General features: G+C 42.0%; 2 protein-coding genes across 3 annotated transcripts; both read right to left on the bottom strand.

The window, feature by feature from the left end:
- Window positions 1–4,143: 4,143 nt before the first annotated feature.
- Window positions 4,144–12,467, bottom strand: LOC102300341 (neurturin). Of its 2 annotated transcripts, XM_014338193.2 has the most exons (3): window positions 12,356–12,467; window positions 6,387–6,696; window positions 4,144–5,889 (listed from the first exon to the last, which is right to left on the bottom strand). In XM_014338193.2, exons 2-3 carry the CDS (start codon window positions 6,667–6,669, stop codon window positions 5,447–5,449), a joined length of 726 nt encoding a protein of 241 aa, XP_014193679.1. In that variant the 5' UTR covers window positions 6,670–6,696; window positions 12,356–12,467; the 3' UTR covers window positions 4,144–5,446. The 2 variants fall into 2 exon arrangements, with proteins under 2 accessions (XP_014193679.1, XP_042082533.1); XM_042226599.1 differs by lacking the exon at window positions 12,356–12,467 and having other exon boundaries at window positions 6,387–12,283.
- A 2,916-nt stretch (window positions 12,468–15,383) lies between these two features.
- On the bottom strand, window positions 15,384–19,733 carry larp6b (La ribonucleoprotein 6, translational regulator b). The gene is made up of 4 exons (XM_005936673.3): window positions 17,560–19,733; window positions 16,825–16,973; window positions 16,563–16,749; window positions 15,384–16,448 (listed from the first exon to the last, which is right to left on the bottom strand). Exons 2-4 carry the CDS (start codon window positions 16,839–16,841, stop codon window positions 15,501–15,503), a joined length of 1,152 nt encoding a protein of 383 aa, XP_005936735.1. The 5' UTR covers window positions 16,842–16,973; window positions 17,560–19,733; the 3' UTR covers window positions 15,384–15,500.
- Between the last annotated feature and the right edge of the window lie 25 nt (window positions 19,734–19,758).

Genomic DNA, 19,758 nt, shown 5'->3' with positions numbered 1-19,758 from the left:
TAAACACAGCCTCACTAGAGACTTGTTTGAAATTACATCAGTTTGTTTGTAATTTCAAGTAAAAGCTCAGTAAATGCAAACATTACTTAGCCTATTGATGAAACAATCGAGCAATCAAGCTTAATGCTTTATTTAAAGTAACTACATTGGAGGGTATACCCCATGGCCTAGCCTACTGATCTTCCCAGCCATTCAGCTACAAGTTGTGGTGATGTGGATGCCTAAAACTGGTTGATGGTAATGTACAGTGCAAACACAGGATATTTGTATTACAAAGATGATACCTCAGTATCTAATAATAGATTTTGTCACTGTAGACCATAGGTGTCAAACTCTGGCCCGCGGGCCAAATTTGGCCCGCAGCCTAATTACATTTGGCCCGCGAAGCCATACCAAATTACTATTAGAGCTGGCCTACTGGTATTATACAGCTAATATATATATCGTTTAGTGTTAAGCTTTGCTTGTTCCATATTCAGTTTTTCAGCAAAACTTGTTTGAGTCCATAAGAAAAGATTCATTCTTAAATCTGGAGGAAGATTTTGTTTTTCAATAAATATTAATGTTAGCCCGCGACTTTGTTCCAGTTTTGAATTTTGGCCCACTGTGTATTTGAGTTTGACACCCCTGCTGTAGACAAATGCTGTTCAAATGCTCAGAGACAATTCTGAAGTCTTGTCAGTTTACTACATTTCAGCAGTTGTTCATGCAGTATTTAACTTGCAAGTTTAATTTTCCATGGCAGAACATTGCAGGCACACCAGAGTGCAATTATAAATGCAAACAATGCTGCCCGCTAATACAGGGATTCAAGGTATACAAAAGACAACAAGCCCTACCTTTCTGGATTCTTCCACTGAATACTGCTGTTTGGTGTCTGAGTCACAGACGGGCACAGCTCTACTCAGCAGAGAAGAGACTACTATACATGAAAATCCAGTACAGAATGGGGCTTCCAGGTCAACCTCCAAGGGACTAAATTTAAACTAAAGGTATAGTATTTAGGGTTAGCTAAGCTATATTGCTGCTGTTTTACATATGTGGTATACGTTAACAAGATTGTCACTGACCAAATTTAACAAGCTAAGCTATTAGCTTAGCTAGTTAGCTATTTTTTTGCAGTGTAGCCTAGTTAGCTAACAGTTTTGCAGTGTAGTTTTTAGTCTTGTACTGGAAGTAAAACCAAACCTGCACTTAGTATCATTTTGTACTACTGCTACTACTACTAATAATAATAATGCTTATTATGTTTCTTATTCTAAACAGAAAATGAGTAAACAAAGACATCAGTCAACATTTCGAAGTGAAAATGAAAATGTTAGGGGATTATTTATTTTACATCAGAAATCCTTAAGCTGTAAAATAAATAAAGGGCCCTTTATGTAAAAACCTTCCCATGAAAAAGGTTATGCCCATTCTGTAGATTATCCAGTATAACTGGACTGCTCTTTCTCATGAATTCTCGCGTGCAATGTTTTCTGTTTGATTTTTCAATGCTACGAGCGCAAACAAATTTATCTCCACCTACACTGTATTTAAGTGGAGGCAGATGTTGAGAAGCTGGATAAAACCAAACCTAAACTTTCTGCTTTTCGAAATACTATCGGGTACTGACAAAATTTGTTTTGTTTTGTTTTAATTACAGCACAGCGTTGAGATAAGCGTACTTTTTAAGGGTATTTCCCTGTAAGAAAATGCTCTTCAAGTGTTAAGAAAGCATTCTACTAAACCAAAAGCTGCATGGTGGTCAAAAAAAAAAGTAAGGTTGTTTACTTCTACCTGAAAAAGTTTACTTCTTGAGACAATGTTCTGGGCTTGGAGGGATGCATTTATGCATCTTAGAGAAAAACATTGCCTGAAGACTAGCTTGCTTATAAAGAATTGTGGGATTTCACTGAGAGGATTATTTGATAGTGTTTTAAATTCTCCCCACATCAAAATCTCCTCTTGACTACTGTTTCTGCAGCACTCTGCCCCCACGGTCTCCACTCCCAGTCAGTTCCTACTGAAAACTTTAAAACAGGTCTCAAATTTACAGTTTAGCTTATTTCTAGTTGGTTAAACGGTTTCTCAGACTGGAGTAAACAATAGATTTTGCGGGGATTATGTTGTCCCTCAGATTTACACGTCTGAATTATGATGTTGTTTTTTAACGGCAGGATGGTGTTTGATGCGTTTTTAATACTCTTTTGTTTAGTTTTTGTGAAGTGCTTTTCGAATGTTTTGACAAAAAACAACATTATAACCACAGTGTTTCATATTGAGATGAAGACCGGCCTTCCTTTCTTTATTTTCTAAATCTCAATAACTGAAAGTAAATACATTCACAGGCAGTACAATGTTTGCTGTTTTGTTACTCCCTGTCACTGTCTGGGTGAAAGCTCTGTGGGCTGCCTCGTTCAGCACCACAGAGCTGCTATAACAGATTACAGTGCTGTGAAAAAGTATCTGACTCCTTCAGATTTTGTAGTTCTTTTGCATATTTGTCACACTTATAGGTTTGAGATCATCAAACGAATTTTAATATTAGACGGAAGATAACATTCAAAATTGTTTAATGATCTCAAACACGTCATCTCAAACATTGTAATAGTAGACTACACTAGTAGGATGATGTCTGTGCATTATTATGCCGGTACTCTGGCTTCCTCCCACAGTTTAAAGACATACAGTTAGTAGGGTTAGGTTAACTGGTGATTCTGAATTGCTCATAGGTGTGAATGTGCATGTGTTACCCTGCGACAGGCTGGTGACTTGTACAGGGTCTACCCCACCTCTTGTTTTATGGTTGCTGGGATGGGCTCCAGCCTTCCCGCAACCCTGAATTAAACACGCCTTAGAGAATAAATGGATGGGCAAAGATAACCTGAGTACATACAAAATGCATAGAAAGACTTACAAAGCCATTTCTAAGTCGTTGGGATTCTAAGGACCTGCGATGAGACCCATTGTCCACAAATGGAGAAAACTTTATGCGTTGGTGAACCTTCCCCGGAGTTGCTGGCCAACCAAAATTACTCCTTAAGCACAAGACTTGGGGGGGAAAAACATGTTCACTGACCAGACAAAAGTGCTACTTTTTGGAGGGTTTGTGTAAAACTAGCCAGCATTTTATAAAAAGTCATCATCCCTAAAACAAGGTGCTACTTGTGTAATGATCTAGGACTGCTTTGCCACTCAGGGCTTGGATAGCTTAGTGTAATTGATGAAACCATGAACTCTGCTCCACAAAATCCTGAAGGTGAATGTCTAGCTGTCATTTCATAAAGCTCAAGCACATTCAGTTAGATTCAGCAAGACAATAATCTGAACATATCAACAAGTTCACCTCTGAATGGCTCAAAAGAATAAAAGGAAGGTTTTGGAGTGGCCAAGTCAAAGTCCAGACCTAAATTTGATTGAGATGCTCTGGCACGACGTTAAACAGACCACAAAAACCCTCCAATGTGGCTGAATTAAAACAGTTAAAACAACAAGAAAAAAAAGTAGGCCGAAAATTCCTTCACAGTGATACGAAAAACTCATTGCCAGTTATCATAAATTCTTGATTGTAGTTCTTGCTGCCAAGGGTGGCACAACCACTCATTAGGTTTAGGGAGCAATTTACTTCAACATTGGGCAGGAAGGTTTGTGTAGCTTTTTTTCCCTTTAATAAATGAAATGATCATTTAAAAACAGAATTTTCTTTTTGCTTTCACAGAGCACTGTATACAATATCATGACAGTGGCGCTGCATATTTAATCTTTATTTCTTGTAATATGATCATAAGCCAATCCTGCCTTCACCAAAGACGTCACCTTCTGTTTGAAATTTCTGCAATTATCAAGAGGATGATACATTGAAAGTTTATTGTTTTATTTATTTTCTATTTTAAATACAATCTGAGTACAGAATATTTGACACCCCCAAAATCAGTGACTTGGGAGAAACGATAAACATCCATACGTCTGAAATTATATTTATTCAGCAGTCAGTATAGAATGTAAGATAAACATTTTTGGCACAGTTTCTTAATGATGATAAGCTGTCCCATTTCTGTGTGGTAATCTAAATAAATATGCAAAACCATAATTTATTTCCCAAATAAATACAATAAGAACAACAAAAAAAAGATGCACCGCATCTCCATTTCACCTTCCCGGAAAAAAAAAAGTCAAAAGGAAAAAAAACCAGACAGACATAATGTGTTTTTACTTCAGCCAGTTGCTATGGGTTCAAACCAAATAAAAATCGGCGAAGGTGAAAAAGATGCTTAATGATTCATTTCAACAGCTTTTTCTCCCCTAAAAGTCAACCAGGCAATACAACAAAGGAGGCATTTGAAGGGCCAGTGGAAGGCTGTACTGTGGGTTTTGGATTAGAAAGGTTACATGGTTTTATGGAGAGGTGCGAACATCACTTCAGACCCCAGCATCTACTTTGCCAAGTTTTTAGTTTTTCACTAAAACCATTTTTCTCTTTTACACCTGCTTCTCAAATTAGCTAATGACTGTGCAAGTGTAAACATTCACAAATGACACCCAGAGACAAAAATGAAACGGGTTATATCACCGGCAACCTGATACGTGCGATGTTTATGAATGTAACTTTGTGGATTCCCGCGCGTGTTGATTTGACTTGGTGTGTTATGGCAATTATTTGGGGAAAATAATTCCTGAAAATTATGGGTAATTGCGTTTTTTAGACTGGGGTGTTTTGAGAAAGTAGAACTCAAGGGAGCCGATGTGTGAAATGTTTAAATTGCTCTGTTGCTGTTATTCAACACAAATCGACATACACTGGAGTTTTTAACGTGAGCATGAAACCTGGAGCTATAGATTTGCATTAGCAAATTCTGATCAGTAACACTTTTTTCTTTTACCTGTGTAATAACACTGCAGTTAGTAACATTGCATAGAAGTAGGGAACCAAAGTCATGGCCTGTAATAACAACACGCTTTAAGCCAGATCACAAAACATTATAATCAGGCCACGAGGCTGAAGTGTCCTGTGATTAACACCGGTGGGAATGAAGTCCAGTTACAGCACTGATCTGGTCCCCTACAGCTTATAAATCATAATCTGTTTCATTTACTACTGAAATATGACATCACAAACAAAACCTTGCTACATTGTTGTTACACCACAGTTTACAGTGTTACTACATGGATAGAAAAGATAAAAACTTGTGATTTAAGCAGCCATTGTCTGCCTTTGTACATGTCAAGTCTTGGTGTCCACGTGACACTGTCTCAGCTTGTGAAGACTGATGGTCAAATGCCATAGTCTATCTGTCCAACAAAAAAAAAAAAAAAAATATTATTTTAAAAAGCTGCTTTGGAGCATCCAGGAACATATTCACATCTTCCTCTCATTGAGTTTATACTCCATAGATTTTCTGTTAACAGCAACCATGACTCTTCCATCAGAGAGAGAGAGCAGCATAAAGAAGTCCATATCTCTGGGTCATACACATCCGCAGTTCTTTGCAGATACGTTGTGTATGTTCCGATAGCGGCTGGGGTTTACTGTTGTGTCCAGGACGGTAAAGTCCTCAAATGCAGTCGGTCGGCAGCAGGGCTGAATGCTAACTTTGTCCCTGCGGCCCTTCTCTCTGAAGCCCACTGTCATCATGTGCTTCATGACCATGTCATAGTTTTCCCGGTGTTTATCGCATTTGCCACTGCAGTAGCGCAGCCGCACAGTCTCTTCGCTCTTATATTCGAGACCCAGTTCATTAACTTTCACTTCGAGCGTCCTGACGGTGCACGACTTGGGCTTTCGGGCCCTTTTAGTCCTGCGGCCCTGGGTCTTAGCAAGCCGCCGGCTCTTCCTTCGCTTAGTTTCTAGCACAGTTCCGACCATGTGCTGAAGCTCGCCCTCGGTGAAGCTCTGCAACATCATGGTAACTGACAAAAAAAGGGGAATAAATCAACAGAAAGTGTTATTGACAGGTCATGAGGTGGGATTATCTGGTTTCTGTGTAATTTTGTGTCTAACATTTTCAACAATCAGAAGTGTCAACAGAACAGATGGCTCACACAGATAATGCACTGACGTTGGCATGGAAATCAAAGTCAGGTGCAAACAGAGGACCACAAAAATGTTATCTATCGTAACAGCAACAAACTATCCTTATCAGCGCTAGCTAAACAGAAAGTGTTTAAGTTCCACAGAGCGAGGTTTGTTGATGAATGTCTGTCACTGTTGCAATGTGAGGTAAAAAAAGACCATCATCTTAGAGGTTGGAGATGTTCTGTGGAGAACCGGTGAACTATGACCGGTGCTAACTGACATCAGTGTGTGAACAGTTAAACCTGCTCCGTAAGCAACAGAGTCAGGTGCTGAGTGTTTTGTCGGAACCCTTTCACAAGCTTGTGAAGATGAAAACTACAGCTTATCTTACACTCTGAGAGGAAAGATTTCATGTCGTCTGTTGAGCGTTTCCTCCGATGCAGATCACCCATCTGTTGGGGCACTGGCCTTGATTCTGAGGAGGGCGATGACGATGATGGCGGTGAGGTCTTGGATGCTGATTCTAATAATGCAGACGGTCTCGACGAGGGTGAAGATGGATATTTTGTGTTAAGCTTGAACTGTCTGATGGTGGCCATGTTTCTAATGAGGATGGTGGACAGGGCTGCAGCACAGAGCATGAAGGCAAAAGTAGCACCTTTCCATAACTTCATCTTAGAACGTGGAGGAGCATTGAAACTCTGCGGAGAGAGCAAGAGAGAGGCAAAGTGTGCAACATCAGACATGTTTAAACAGTCACGCCTTCAGCCATGTACTTTTGAACTTGTCACATTAAAGCACAGACACATCAGTGTCGAAACTACTATATCTACCACCATCACATTTCTGCGACCTTTCCACAAATCTACTTCTCTCGAGTGAGGCTTCTGCAGCGGGGCTTTTAATTTACCACCGGTTTACTTTCTCTGATTCTGCTGCCAGCTCATTCTCACTATAAGTGAGGTCACGATCTGTGAGCTCGACATCACTCGCTGACACCCAAGAATGCAGATGTGTGTTTAAAGTTGTATCACTGCAGCCTGGGAAAGTGAAAAAAGTAGAAAAAAGGAAAAACAACACGACTGCCATTCCTTATTTGAGCTGAAGACAAACGGGATGCAACCCCTGCAAACCTGCAGAAAATAATTTATAAAAATACCTGATGAGAATGAGCATCTGAGCCGCCTCCACCCCCAATTTCTAAAACCTCCCCAAAAAACCTTTGAAAAGAGGGAAAACACATTCCTTCCTTTACAATGTCTCAACCACACCTATTTGGAATTCTATGTATGATAGGACGTGCAAGCGTGTATACCCTTTTATCTTCCCTCCCTTCCAACAGATGCAGCAACACTGCAGCCACAAAACTCAATTTGGAGGACTTATGTGCCATGTTTTCTTTTTTCCCTTAATGTCAAACCACTGGTATATTTATTTTTTTTTACAAGCCCACTGCTTTGTTCTCTTCACATCTTGTCAGCAATGAGCAAAGCATTCCCCCAGAGCCGGAAACAGTACACTGGCAGTGACTAACAGCAAATCCAGACCAGCTTTAGAAAGTGCTTTGCCAGGCCGGATTCTGCAGGGGAATGTATGCAGGCAGTCGGATTGTTTACAATGAGAAAACATGTTGCATGGTTGCCCGATACTTTATAGAAACAAAACTCTAAAATAAGTGTTTTCTCTAAAAGTCAGCAACTCCTATAGATCACAGGACAGAGACAAAAACAGTAGGAGCATTGCAGTTTTCTCATGGTGGTTGAAAATTCCCTGCACTCCTCTGCATCTGCGTGATTCGGACAACACAGATGGAAAATAGAAAGGGACTGTGCGCATGAGCTGCAGTGGTGCAAACAGCATATAAACAGGTATAACCAGTCATATCAGCCAAAGCTTGAGTCATCACTCATAATTCCATATGTGTTTGACGTGGTAAGCGGCTTCTGCACAATGAAGGGGTACGACGACAATCATTTGAAAGTCAAACATTTCACCTAGCAACCTCAATTGACACACAGTCTAAGTAAATCAAACATGGAGGTGGCGTGGTAGCTGTGGCCGAATGTTACTCACTGACTGGCCATATGTCTGACGCTTGTTTCTCGCCTGCGAAGGCCTCAGAAGTTATATATGGAGGCCTAAATGGGAACTTTCATTTTGTTTCTTTGACCCCAAACCCTAACGGCAGAGAGCTCGGTCCACCAGGCATTAACTTGTGGAATTCTCAGCTTAAATGAAGCCGTTTTCTACTCTACACAGCTAAGGATGAGAGCTTTGTTTTCCTATGCTATTAATAGGCCAATTTTGGGCAGTTATTAATCCATGGAGTTAGCGATTTCACATGGCAGAGATGCATCGGTGTCCTCAGCCTCCGTGGCTCATCCTGATAAAACAATTACCTCGTAAAGAACAGATAAGTCTTCCACTGTCTCTGCCACTGGATGGAGATTCATCATCAAGCACTGATCTCATGTCCCTGAAGACACTTTGATTGTCATAATTGCACCACTCAGAAACACATTAGTCACATCTGCAGTCAATTGGCGCCAATAAAAGTGCCAAGGATCACACTGCAGCTTGTTCAGATGTTCACGGATGATTAATCAGCACAGACATTTAATATGTGTAACTGGCCCCCACCGCTGTGGACATATATATACACTTACTGATAGAGAGAAGAGGCACCTGCGTTTTCTTGGGAGGGCAATGGATATGTAAATGAGTAGCTGACTTCCTGAGGACAAATACTGCTTTTTTTCGTTCCCTAGCAAACAGAGAAGAGCAGTAAATGCAGAGAGGATATAGTGGAAGCCCTTAGGACTCTGTAGCAGAAGGAAAACTCATCCTCAAACAGAGGTATAAAAGTGCAGATGACTCGCAAAAACAACTAAACCAGCTCCCACACAACATGTCTGGCCCTCACAAAGCATCATGATATGCCCATGCATGCTCCAGTGTGTGCATATGAAGGCCGGTTGATTGTGTCAGGCCCAAAACAAAGGGATAAAATCTTCTATTTACGACGAGAAAACAGTCTGAAGCCATGGAAACGGCCGGAAATGAGGATTTTGTGATTCTAGAGAGAGTGTGGGAGTGATAGCACACCTGACATTTGCTCTGGGCCATATGTCACCTGAAGAGCTACCAGCAGAGAGAAAACAGTCCCAGAAGGCTCTTAACGTGTCCGAGGCAAACCATGAAAGTGAACTGTTCATCCAGAAATGCTTAAGTCTGTCAAAGCCATTCCCGAGACATTATGTATTCTCTAACGCATGCATGCACGCATGGCGCAGTTGGAGGCCGATCTGCAGCGATCAACTGAGCTCTTGTTGATGATCTGAAAGATCGCATTCTTTCAAATGACACAATAAAATCGACGTTTTCGGGGAATAATTGGGTCAGTGGCCTTGGTGCTTCTAAGCTGGTGGTAATGTAATTATATAGCAGCATGGCACCCGTGTCAAACCCCTCCTTCTCTGGCCAGAAGGAGACACTCAACAGAATGTCACAGCCTACGGATGAAGTAGAGATCTGTCAAAATGGGGATAAGCGGCGTTTGTGGTTTTTACTTTTGAATGAAGACAGCAGATAGGGGGGCTTTCCTGTCAGCCAGTCTGGATCGAGACCAGTGAGACACGGTCATTGTGACAGAAGATCACAGAACAGCAAAAATGAAGAGCGTCTTTGTGCTGGAAAAAAAAGAAGCAGATACCAACTTCAATGTCTCACCATGCAGCAGCATTTGTTCCTATATATTCTCTAAATACAGCCTCTTCTGTTTCACCCTGTCTCCCTTTCTCTCTGTGACTCATACATACCATAAACACACACGTACAGCAGTTGCGTGGTTTCACTCTTTCCCAGTCATCTGACGCATGCTTGTCTAGAAATTTAGACAAAGTACAACCTTCAATTGTTGGCCAGACACCCACTTCACTTCTATGGTGTACACATGCTAAAATCAGCAGCTCCATCACATAAGACTAGATTATCTTTCTTATATCATCTTGCTGTTTCTTGATATCAAGAAATCTGTCCAGGTCTAACCACAGTGTGTTTGCCACTGCATAAACGTGAGGCCTGTGCCTACAGAGCACTGTTAATGCACCGTGAGTTGCGGCTTCGCTGGAGCCATGTGACTGGCTGTTTCTGTATTACTCTGAACACACCCCGTAAATACCTGCACTCGTAAGATAGCAGTAGCAAACCAAAGAGTGGGAAAGGCACCTACTATGTTGCTGCAAAGAAACAACGTGCTTTTTGGAGTCCTAGAGAGGCTTTGTCTTGTCTTTTCCCTCTTAAGTGACCATCAGGAGACCTGGGGACAGCTAGAGAGTGCTTGGGGAGGTAATAGGGACATATTCCAAAGATCAGGGCGGGATTAGCACTAATGCCTGCCGGCTTTATCTGCAGTCACGTGGGTTAACACCTGGCTGCAGTGTTGGTGGCAGAGCACAGGTCTCGCTCTGTGTGTGTGTCCGTATTAATCCGTCAGACACCTCTAGCTCAGAGGTTAGCCCAGCATGCAAGGTCCACAGAGAATGAGCACCTGCAGGCTCTTCCACCACTAAATCCCAACCTGCCCACAAAATGCCAGAATAATGAAGAAGAAAAGTGACAAACTTGGTGAGTCAGCTTTGTTGTGGTGGCACCAGGGTGGGCTAAGAGGTTGTAAAATAAAGTGGGATTTCAGAGCCAGGATTGGCTGTTCTATATCCGGCCCCGGTTCTAATGCAACCAAAAAAAGCCTGTGGTGTAATTTTGCTGGTAGCCACATCGGTTGGCTCGTGCTCTGTCACTCAGAGACCATGGGATAATCAAAACAAGCCTGTTCCTTGTTAGCTAGAAAGCTGATGTTCATTATTGAGCAAAAAGGGAAGCTTTTGAGCAATGCCGGAAAAGTTGTGACAATTTTTGGTCACATTCTTTGAATTTTAAACACGATTCTGGTATCCTTTTTCATCCACTGGATTTGGGTAAGTGGCTTAAAAAGTTTCAATTTTATTTTAGAAGGCCTACTATCGGGTCCCCTGGATTAGATACGGATTAATCCAGTGACCCAACGGCTTAGCACGGAATCGCACAACTCATACCTATTGCTGTTAAAGCAGGATTATTGAGGAGTGAGGTGAAGGTAGATTTAAAGATGCACATTTGACACCTGTCTCAGTATTTCTGGCCTGTGCTGTTATGGGAGGAGAGAGTCCAAGTGCAGTGCAGACATTTGAATCACCCTTTTGATGTGAAGCGATTGCATTATTCTTGGCAGAGAAACACAACGTTGCCTCATTATTTTTTTTATATGCGTCTCAGCTACTTTCTAAAGAGTCTATCCTGGCTCTTAATCTGTCTCTGTCGGATCCTCTTTTAGCACAACAACATCACCTCTAAACCCATGTTAAACATGTTGATGTTGCTTTTACAAAAGGCTGGCGGCCATCTGGCACACACTGAATACCACTTTCGAATATGACCCACGCCAGCAAGCACAAGCAAGTACAAACATCCAAAATATGTTGAGATTTTGCATTTATTGACCATACTTTTGTTAGGCTAGCAGTGTCTGCGTTATATGCATGCAGCACGTATGTACTGAGGCAATGAGGAATAGTACATGTGTTCAGCTTCCCCATCAGTTTATATGAGCAGCTTTGGGAGGTTATGAAAGTTGAACAGCTCAACTGACTTTAGGCTTAGCCGCTATCCCTCCTCTCGGAGCACAGCCAGATACAGTATAATCTCCATGTATGATATGGGCTTAGTGCAAAAGGGATCATCAGTTCAGTAAAAAATGCCAAGGATGAGTGTCATCAAGCGCCTCTATTGTGATCCTGATCTTCTTAATTATTTAAACTATTAAAGGTGCGGAAATCCCTGAAATGATTAATACAAAAAAATAATTAGCCAAAATCCCAGTTTCTTATCAAGTCTAAGTAGGGAACTAAGTTTTTTTTAAAGGAGCGTGTATTTAGAGTGCACTCATGCTTTAGAATGAGGCAAACCACCATGTTGGGCAAATGACAGGCAAAGAAAAATATTCCTCCCTCGCAAAATAAACTCTTCTGAGTGTTGAGAGGTTGCAAGAAATTTCAGAGTGCTAATTTATTTTTCTTTTTGCTCTTCCAACAACACGGGATACCCCCTTTTGCGACCAGTGAGCGGTTACTGCTCTGCAAGCATTTTGTGACAGGCCGTAGTGCGCTATTGTCATGTGGCTCTACCGAGGAGCCACTTATTGACACGGATAACGTGTGTTTTCTGCCACCCCAGCACTTGGAGAGCCATCTCTGTCAGCAGCACCTAACACCTTCCTCATAAGCTGCTGGCTTAGACTAACAAAAGAAGATGTGGTGTCCTTACCGTTCGGCCGGCTAATCCAGACTTAGCTGTGTGGCGTCGTCTTCAGCTGACCTCCACAGGCGAGTGCTGGCTGGGTAAGTCCATCATCATCACAGGCGAGGAGTGAGGACAGTACTCCTGCTTGTTTTCTAAAAATCATCACAACTCCTTGTGCCTGCAAGTAGGGGAGGTGTCCTGACTTGATTCAAGCCAAGGGTGTATTATTCTTCCATCATATTTGCACTTCCATAGAAATCTTTTAAGTTGCAAAGATCAGAATCAGCATTCCTCTGAATATAAGCATGCATTTCATGGCATTCAGCCTTATCCATCCAAAAAGAGGAGAGCTGGATGTTTAGAGAAGCCACTGAGTGGTCAGTTTTACTTCAGAAAACTCATGTCTTCATGCTTCCCCATACAGAACTGGTGGTCTTCTTTGCAAACTTGAACCTTAAAATGGGAGAACAGAGCAGAACCAGGGTACGGTGGCATGTAATAAGCAGATCTTACAGATTTCTTTACTTTTATCACATCTGTTGTGAATTTCTGTGAATTTCCGTTGCCTTATGATTATTTTTTCTCCAAGGAACAACACCGATGAAGGATAATGCACATTTCCTTACCCTTTTTTTTCCAGCAGCAGGTCTCCTCTTCAGCTCAAGCAAGAACAACTCTGCGGGTCGTGAAGATGGGTTAGGGTGAGGAGGGAGAGTGTAGTTACCGTAAGTGGAGCACAGAGCTTCTCCGATGCCTCTGAGTGCCTTCCCCTTCAACTCATGCTCCTCCTCCTCCATAGTTGTGCTTGTGGGCCGAGTCGGATTACTCCTGACATGATAATCTCTCTCCAGAAGCACTAAAGGATGCTTTGGCCTGAGTAAAGGCTTACATTTACCTTCTGCCGCAAGAGAGCGTGCCATCTTAAGCAGGCAATTGGTAATAGCCTCAAATGGGCAGATCAGTGCAGTTTAGCGGGGTCTGCTAAAACGAGTGTCTTCCAATCTTTTAGTGGGAATTAAGAAAGTTCACAATTGGTTTAAAGGGGGCTAAGACAACATAAACTCCGAGTAAACAGAATTATCACAGCAGAGGTATTTCATGATAACCCAATCTACAGCTGGCTGGAGATAAACCCATTGATGTTGTTGTTCAGGATCACATCCACATCCCCTCCAATACAGTATTTTAGCCTTGAGTGGCAAATGAGGAGCAGATGGTTGTGTTTTTGGAAGGTATCAGGCGCTCCACACTGTAATCTAAATAAATACCCTAGCCACAGGGGGAAATGCTTCAGGTGTGTGGGGTCAGCGATGTATAAACATAAACAAACGGCGATCAGTCGGGAGACAACTGAGGGGGATACGCGAAGCCTCACAGGTGCTGTCGTGGAGCGGGTTGCATTAACCTACAGGTAAACAGGATGTATGATCCAGAATCGTTTCTGGAGATGCTGAAATAAAGCAGCACAGTAATAAAGCCAGCACACCAACAGGAAACTAATTATTTGCTAACAAATATCTCATTCTCACAACATGAGTCATTCAGATTTCCTCAGGCCAAATTATACACAAATCAAAGCTCCACTAGAGGGGCGGAGATGTGGCCAAGTGTGAAATTTCTAAGACTTAAAATTCCTTCATCGTTGCGTGGGACAAACCAAAGGAATCTTTGCCCAAAGCTTTGTGTCGTTTGTGTATCAACAGATATTATTCTAAGGTTGTTATCACAGTGACCTGAAGGGGTAGATATTTCTTTTAGCCCAAAAGTTCAGGCAACGCATTTTAACACAACCCTCAGCAACTTGGAGAAAAGCAATAGAACAAATGAAGAATGGAAAAAAGAAAACGTCTTTTCATTACAGTCGGCAGGTGCAAAATATTATTATTACACTAACTTATTTAACAGACATCTCAATAACTGGCCTGAACAGCCTATGTAAAGACATAATGACTTCCACCTAGCAGGGAATATTGTGCTTTTCCAGCCTCAAAAAGGAGCTATCTGCACACAGACATTTCCTAACATCGGACAGAAACATGCCTACTCTGTACATATTGTTCACAGATGTGTAAAGTTTTCATAGACCTGCCTCAGCTGCAGCATAAACCCAACAGCTGTTAATTGCTAAATCAAGCCAGATACAGTACGAGTGAAAGGCTTGATCTGTATACACGAAAACGTCTCGCTCAAAAAGTTACGATTACATTAGTCACGAAGACAGTCTGACACATGAGAATACTCGAGGTGGGGGGGGGGCAACATAGCATGTTTCCAATTTCAATATGATAGAATTCCATACACGTTGTGATTGAATCTTTTCCACTAGGCGTGGATAAGTGAAGAAACACATTTTGTTTAGTTTTGGGCAAGATTTTAAGGAAGCCCTCAATCAGTAACACTATAAACAGACCATTCCAGTTGAGGTGTCATTAGAAAGGCTGGAAATAAGGCACAAATGTTGCTACTACGCACGTCTTGCACAAGACGTGGTTTGATGATTGGACAAGTAACCTTTCGCCAAATGTCATCTCGGCGAGTGGAAAACTGCTTTTTAGAGAACCAAAATCTAAACAGAAAACGATGCACTCAGACAATGAGGGCCTTTTATGAGTGTTTCATGTTGAAAGACAAGCCTTCTGTCTAAGGAAAGCGGTAAAAAGGTAAATCCATCCCTGCCAGAGAACAAATATACAATACAATTTGCAGTTGTGAGCAGACAGGCTGAGGCCCCAGAGGTGCAGAGGCCACTCAGGTTTCAAAAGAGGTGTGCACAGACTCTGAGACACTTTCATTCCAGCTCTTAAAATCCTGATTTTGGGTTAAAAATTTAAACTTCCTGCTAAAATGTATTCAATTCAATTTAGTTTTATTTATCTAGCACCTAATCACAATAACAAGGATTCAAGGTGCTTTGTATTGTAAGGTAAAGACCCTGAAATGTACTGATTTCAATGTACATGCTGCGTTTGCAGTGTGTGTGAACAAGTGTGAACGTGGCTAAATGCTGCCCCCATTTGTCAGTGGTTTATAACTACACACCCCCCCAAATGAACAAGGTCTTAACAATCAAGATGCAAACATTTAAAGAGCGTGTGCTGTTTATTGCAAAGCAAATATTTTTGCTTCTCAGCTTTTAATTCAAACATTTTTTTAAATAAATCTGTTAATGTCACTTTTTCCGAGGGAGGTCGAGCTGTTCCCGGTGCCTCACTCTGAGCTGAAAACCACTGGTGCCATCAGGGCCAAAGGGCTGACGTATTACCCTCTGAATCGAGCTGGGTGCATTCGGGTGCCCGGTCTCTTTGCGGTTCAATTCAAGGGCCGCTAGTTTACGCTTGAGCACCCACGGGCTCTGGGAAATTTCTTTATCACAGTCTCCAGAGTTCCACGTCATCCTACTGTCACTATGATTCCAACCAGGGAAGGACTGGCCATTGCAGCTGCTGGAAATCGGGTCAACATTCAGCGGTGCAGGGTTATCCGTGGATGCGTTTGGCTGATGTGTGTCTGGAGGTTCATCAAAAAACGCAGTGGGTGAAGAATTCTCCTGCTGGACTAAGTTCTCTGGGATTTCAGGTGGATTTTCCTCCTCGGGAAGGATTTGGCTTGCTTCTTCTGGGGATTCGTCCTCAGTGAAATGATGCATTGACTGGAATCCCATAGGTACAACACACATGCCTTTCCCGTTAGACTTCTCCTCTTCTGCTTTCAGGGCACTGTAGGCCTTACGAACAGTCTCCAAACTGTCAAACTTGATCACCACACATAAGTGCTGGCCAAGCTCCTTGTGACGTTTCCCGTAGCACTGCATATCTGCGGGAAGCTCCCTTCCAGGTGGCAGAATCTGGAGTGAAGTAACTCTGCCGTAAATGCTGAACTTTTGGAGCACATTCTCTGAGAGCGCAGCGGGCTCTAGGCCTCGGGCTGCACCGTCGTCACTGCTTTGCTCCTCGGAAAAGTTCCAAGCGAGGAGGTGCTTGCTGGTGGGGGAACACATCAGCCATTTGGGAAGCGGCTCTATGCGCCTCACTTTGGTGGACTCATCATTCACCTCCAGAAGGTCTGAGTACAATGCTCCCACCAGAGTCATGTACCAGTTTTTGGTCAGGGTCCTTATCTGTGGCAAACACGGGCAACCTCAGCTTTGTTCGTATTTTACTGGATTGTTTTCATTCAAACCGCTGGAATGTAAACACCACAGAAAGCACCAAATGTTTTTTGTGTTTTGTACCTTTTTCAAAGAAGTGAGAAGCTTGAGACTGACGAAACCCTGCTTGTTCTTCTGCACATGTTTGAGCAGGAAGCCGTCCTCTGCCAGGTGGCTGTCAGAGAAGAGCTCCTCCAAATGGGTTTTGATCTTCAAACACAGCACCTCACCTTCACAGTCATCTTCACTTTGGAAGCGCAGTTGATCAAATCTGTGACAAACGATTCATAATCAGCAAGCAACTTCAAGAGAAACATTTCATTTTGTAAGTTTTAGATTTCCTTACCTAATCAGATCGCTCATGGTGTGTCGTAAGGATTGTGATAGCAGAGCAATAAACTGTTGTCTTTGCTATTTCCTTGGAAATTAAAGGCAGCTGTAACTAACACGGAATCAAGCAACTGTTCATATGAGCACAACAGCCTCAGTTGGTTTCTAAGGAATCCAAAAACAACATTTTGTAAAATGCTATAGCTGAAATTCCACATTACAAAATTAACTTCCACCAGCAACAACAGCACATTTAAAAACAAAGAGAGCAAAAAAACTCAAACAAAACGAAATCCCAAAATGAAACAAAAAAACCCATCATGAGGACAAACTGTTTGTTGCTATACAAACTATTACCAGGGCTACAATTAAGGGCCACTGTGCACAACAGAAAAACCAGCAGTTAATCAGTATTACTATCAGCACTTAAATCATTAGAGATGTGAATTTAAAGCAGTTAAAAGCGCACAATCAAATCAAAAGGAAAATTATGATGCCGTCTGACTTTCAAAAAACAAAACAGATACAGCAGCACATTACAAACAGCAACAAAAATGATCCTTTAAATCCATGCTCGTGTGCTTTTGTCTTAAGCTCATTCATCCTTTTTAGCGTGGGCCTGCTACTACACGCTGAAAGCAACAACAGATCCATCACTCGCACGAGATGGTTTATTTCCATGTTTTAGTCAACAAACTTGATTAATTATAAATATAAAACCCTTTGCAGGCTGTTCTTCAGCTCCACTCACCCCCCGGCCCCCCGTCTTATTGTTATGAGGCATCAGCAGGTGGTGATTTAGCAGTCCGTGTGGGCTTCTAGTGAGGAGGGGAAAAGGAGATGTCGGGGTGTTCCAAGCACATCCGCTGACATGGATATAAACTGGATATACACACGTGTGTTAAGATTACAAAGTGTTAGCTTGAAATTGTCTGCACTGTGTAAAAATTCGAAACTTCAACAACCGCTTCATCAAAACTCATCATTATTCAAATACGAGTGACAGCAGCATTTCCATGACAACAGGAGCAAACAACCACCAAACTGTTATTAGGTCTTGGGTAAAAAAAAAATCACTCCCTCAGTGACTCATTTCCTGTATCCCTCCAAGGTATGCAGCAAATTGAGCTTTCAGGCACTGATGAATCAATGTGATCTTGAATCATCACTGACACTCAGATGTGTTGCACCTCTGATTGCAAACAGAAGGACCTGTTCGTGACATGGATACTTGTTTTTTCCTCCACTACGAAGGAAAACAATACTTGTAAAGGTGGAAAGGGTAAATGCAGAGCTCTAGACAGAATAAATAGAGGGTTTTACCACACTGAAGCACAAGTAAACAATTGCTGATCATTCCCAATCAGACCGGTTAAGGTGGACAGAAACAGGCCAATAGAAAAATGTGACGATCCATTTGAACAGAGCACTCCAAACCAGCAGTAAACAGCAGTTCCTCCACTGGCCGCCTGAGGCTCCCTCCAAAAGCCCCTGGGGAAATCAAACCCTCTTGACTGTCGTGCTGGGATGTCAAACTTCTGAGCAGAAGTAGTTTTAATTTCAACATGTTTTTCCATTTTCTTCTGCTTATCCGATTCAGGGTTGCAGGGGTGCTGGAGCCCATCCCAGCTGTCAAGGGGTGAGATGCAGGGTACACCCTGGACAGGTCACCAGTTTAGAACCACAAAGTAACCTAACCACATGCATGTGTTTGGAATATGGGAGGAAGCTGGAGTACCCCCAAGGAAGGTCATACGGACACAGGGAGAAAGGCTCCAGGCTGGATTCAAACCCAGGACCTTGTTGCTGTAAGGGGACAATGTCAAAAACCTAACAGTGTGTCTTCTCCTTAAAAACTCACGTTTACACTTTTTTAAAGATTGAAAGTTTTTATATTTATGCCAACAGAGACTGTAGCTGTGTGCTAGCCCTCTCCTCTGCTAATTTGACAGTGAAATGTGTTTGAGGCGTTGGTCCGTTTTCATGGAATTAAAACAACATGGCCTGCGCTATGTAGTTCATTTTACTAACAGCACGTCCAAGAAGTTTCTCAAATTTCTATGAGTAAAGTACTAGTATTTTACATTATTTGGCACTAATAACCAGCTTCAGTCTGTGAGTGAACCAAGGTGCTAAACAGGGTTACTAGTGGTCATGGCTAAAACGCTAGAGTTGAGGCTTCTCAGGGAGTTACTGGTCATGTCCTACTTTTATAAACAGTTTATGCTACAAATCAGACGAACAATACACAGTTAATGTGAAAATTTGCTAAACACTGAATGACTACTCTTATATAACATTTATTCACTAGTCATCACTAAAATGGGCTTTGGACACTTAATAATGATCACTTTGTCATTCGCACCTCACTGCAGCTGTTAAAGTCAGTGAAATGTGGCACATTGAAATGTAAAGCCAAATATACATACATAAAAAAAAATACATTTTACAGGAGGAAGATGAGACATTATACGTATAAATGAAAAGTCTGAATTTGAGCTCATGTGCTTTTATACGGGTGGAGTTCACTCTACAGCAACAGAAGCAAGGATGTCACAGCCCCGCCCACTTCAATCCAGCACCCTCCTCCGCTTCAAACCAAAGAAAAACAAATCAAGCGTTCTCTAATGTGAAATGAACCACATATTTAAACACTTGTGGAAGCCTTGAGTTGTGCTTATTTTGCCTTAGACGGTGTACAAAGGTATAATCAGAAGCTGATTAAGAAATTAAGAAAACTTTTCTTTCCAAAGGGGTGGGGGGAGATTAAAATCTAAAAAGTACTAAGGGGCTGGCATCTTTCACAAGTCAGAGACTCTCCCCACCACTCCACAAACACACTTTTAGAAATACCTCAACACAAAGGAAACTCAATTAACTGCAACTATAGCAGCCATGCATCACAAAACAGTTGTGAGCGACCACATGCTCAGTGGGCGATAAGCAGGCA

This window comes from Haplochromis burtoni, unplaced genomic scaffold (assembly GCF_018398535.1).
Source record: "Haplochromis burtoni strain Fernald_Lab_line unplaced genomic scaffold, NCSU_Asbu1 Contig_219, whole genome shotgun sequence".
Lineage (NCBI taxonomy): Eukaryota > Metazoa > Chordata > Actinopteri > Cichliformes > Cichlidae > Haplochromis > Haplochromis burtoni.
Note: the sequence above shows the minus strand (reverse complement) of the source record. Positions and strands in the feature narration are given on the sequence as shown.

What these genes read in the sequence shown, in the direction of transcription:
- LOC102300341 (XM_042226599.1), bottom strand. Translation starts at nt 6,741, where the DNA reads ATGTCTGATGTTGCACACTTTGCCTCTCTCTTGCTCTCTCCGCAGAGT. An exon ending in GAAATCTTTCCTCTCAGAGT is followed by an intron (nt 5,890 to 6,386) that starts GTAAGATAAGCT and finishes TTTTTTTGTCAG; the next exon opens with TTACCATGATGTTGCAGAGC.
- larp6b (XM_005936673.3), bottom strand. An exon ending in TTCTCACTTCTTTGAAAAAG is followed by an intron (nt 16,449 to 16,562) that starts GTACAAAACACA and finishes TGTTTGCCACAG; the next exon opens with ATAAGGACCCTGACCAAAAA.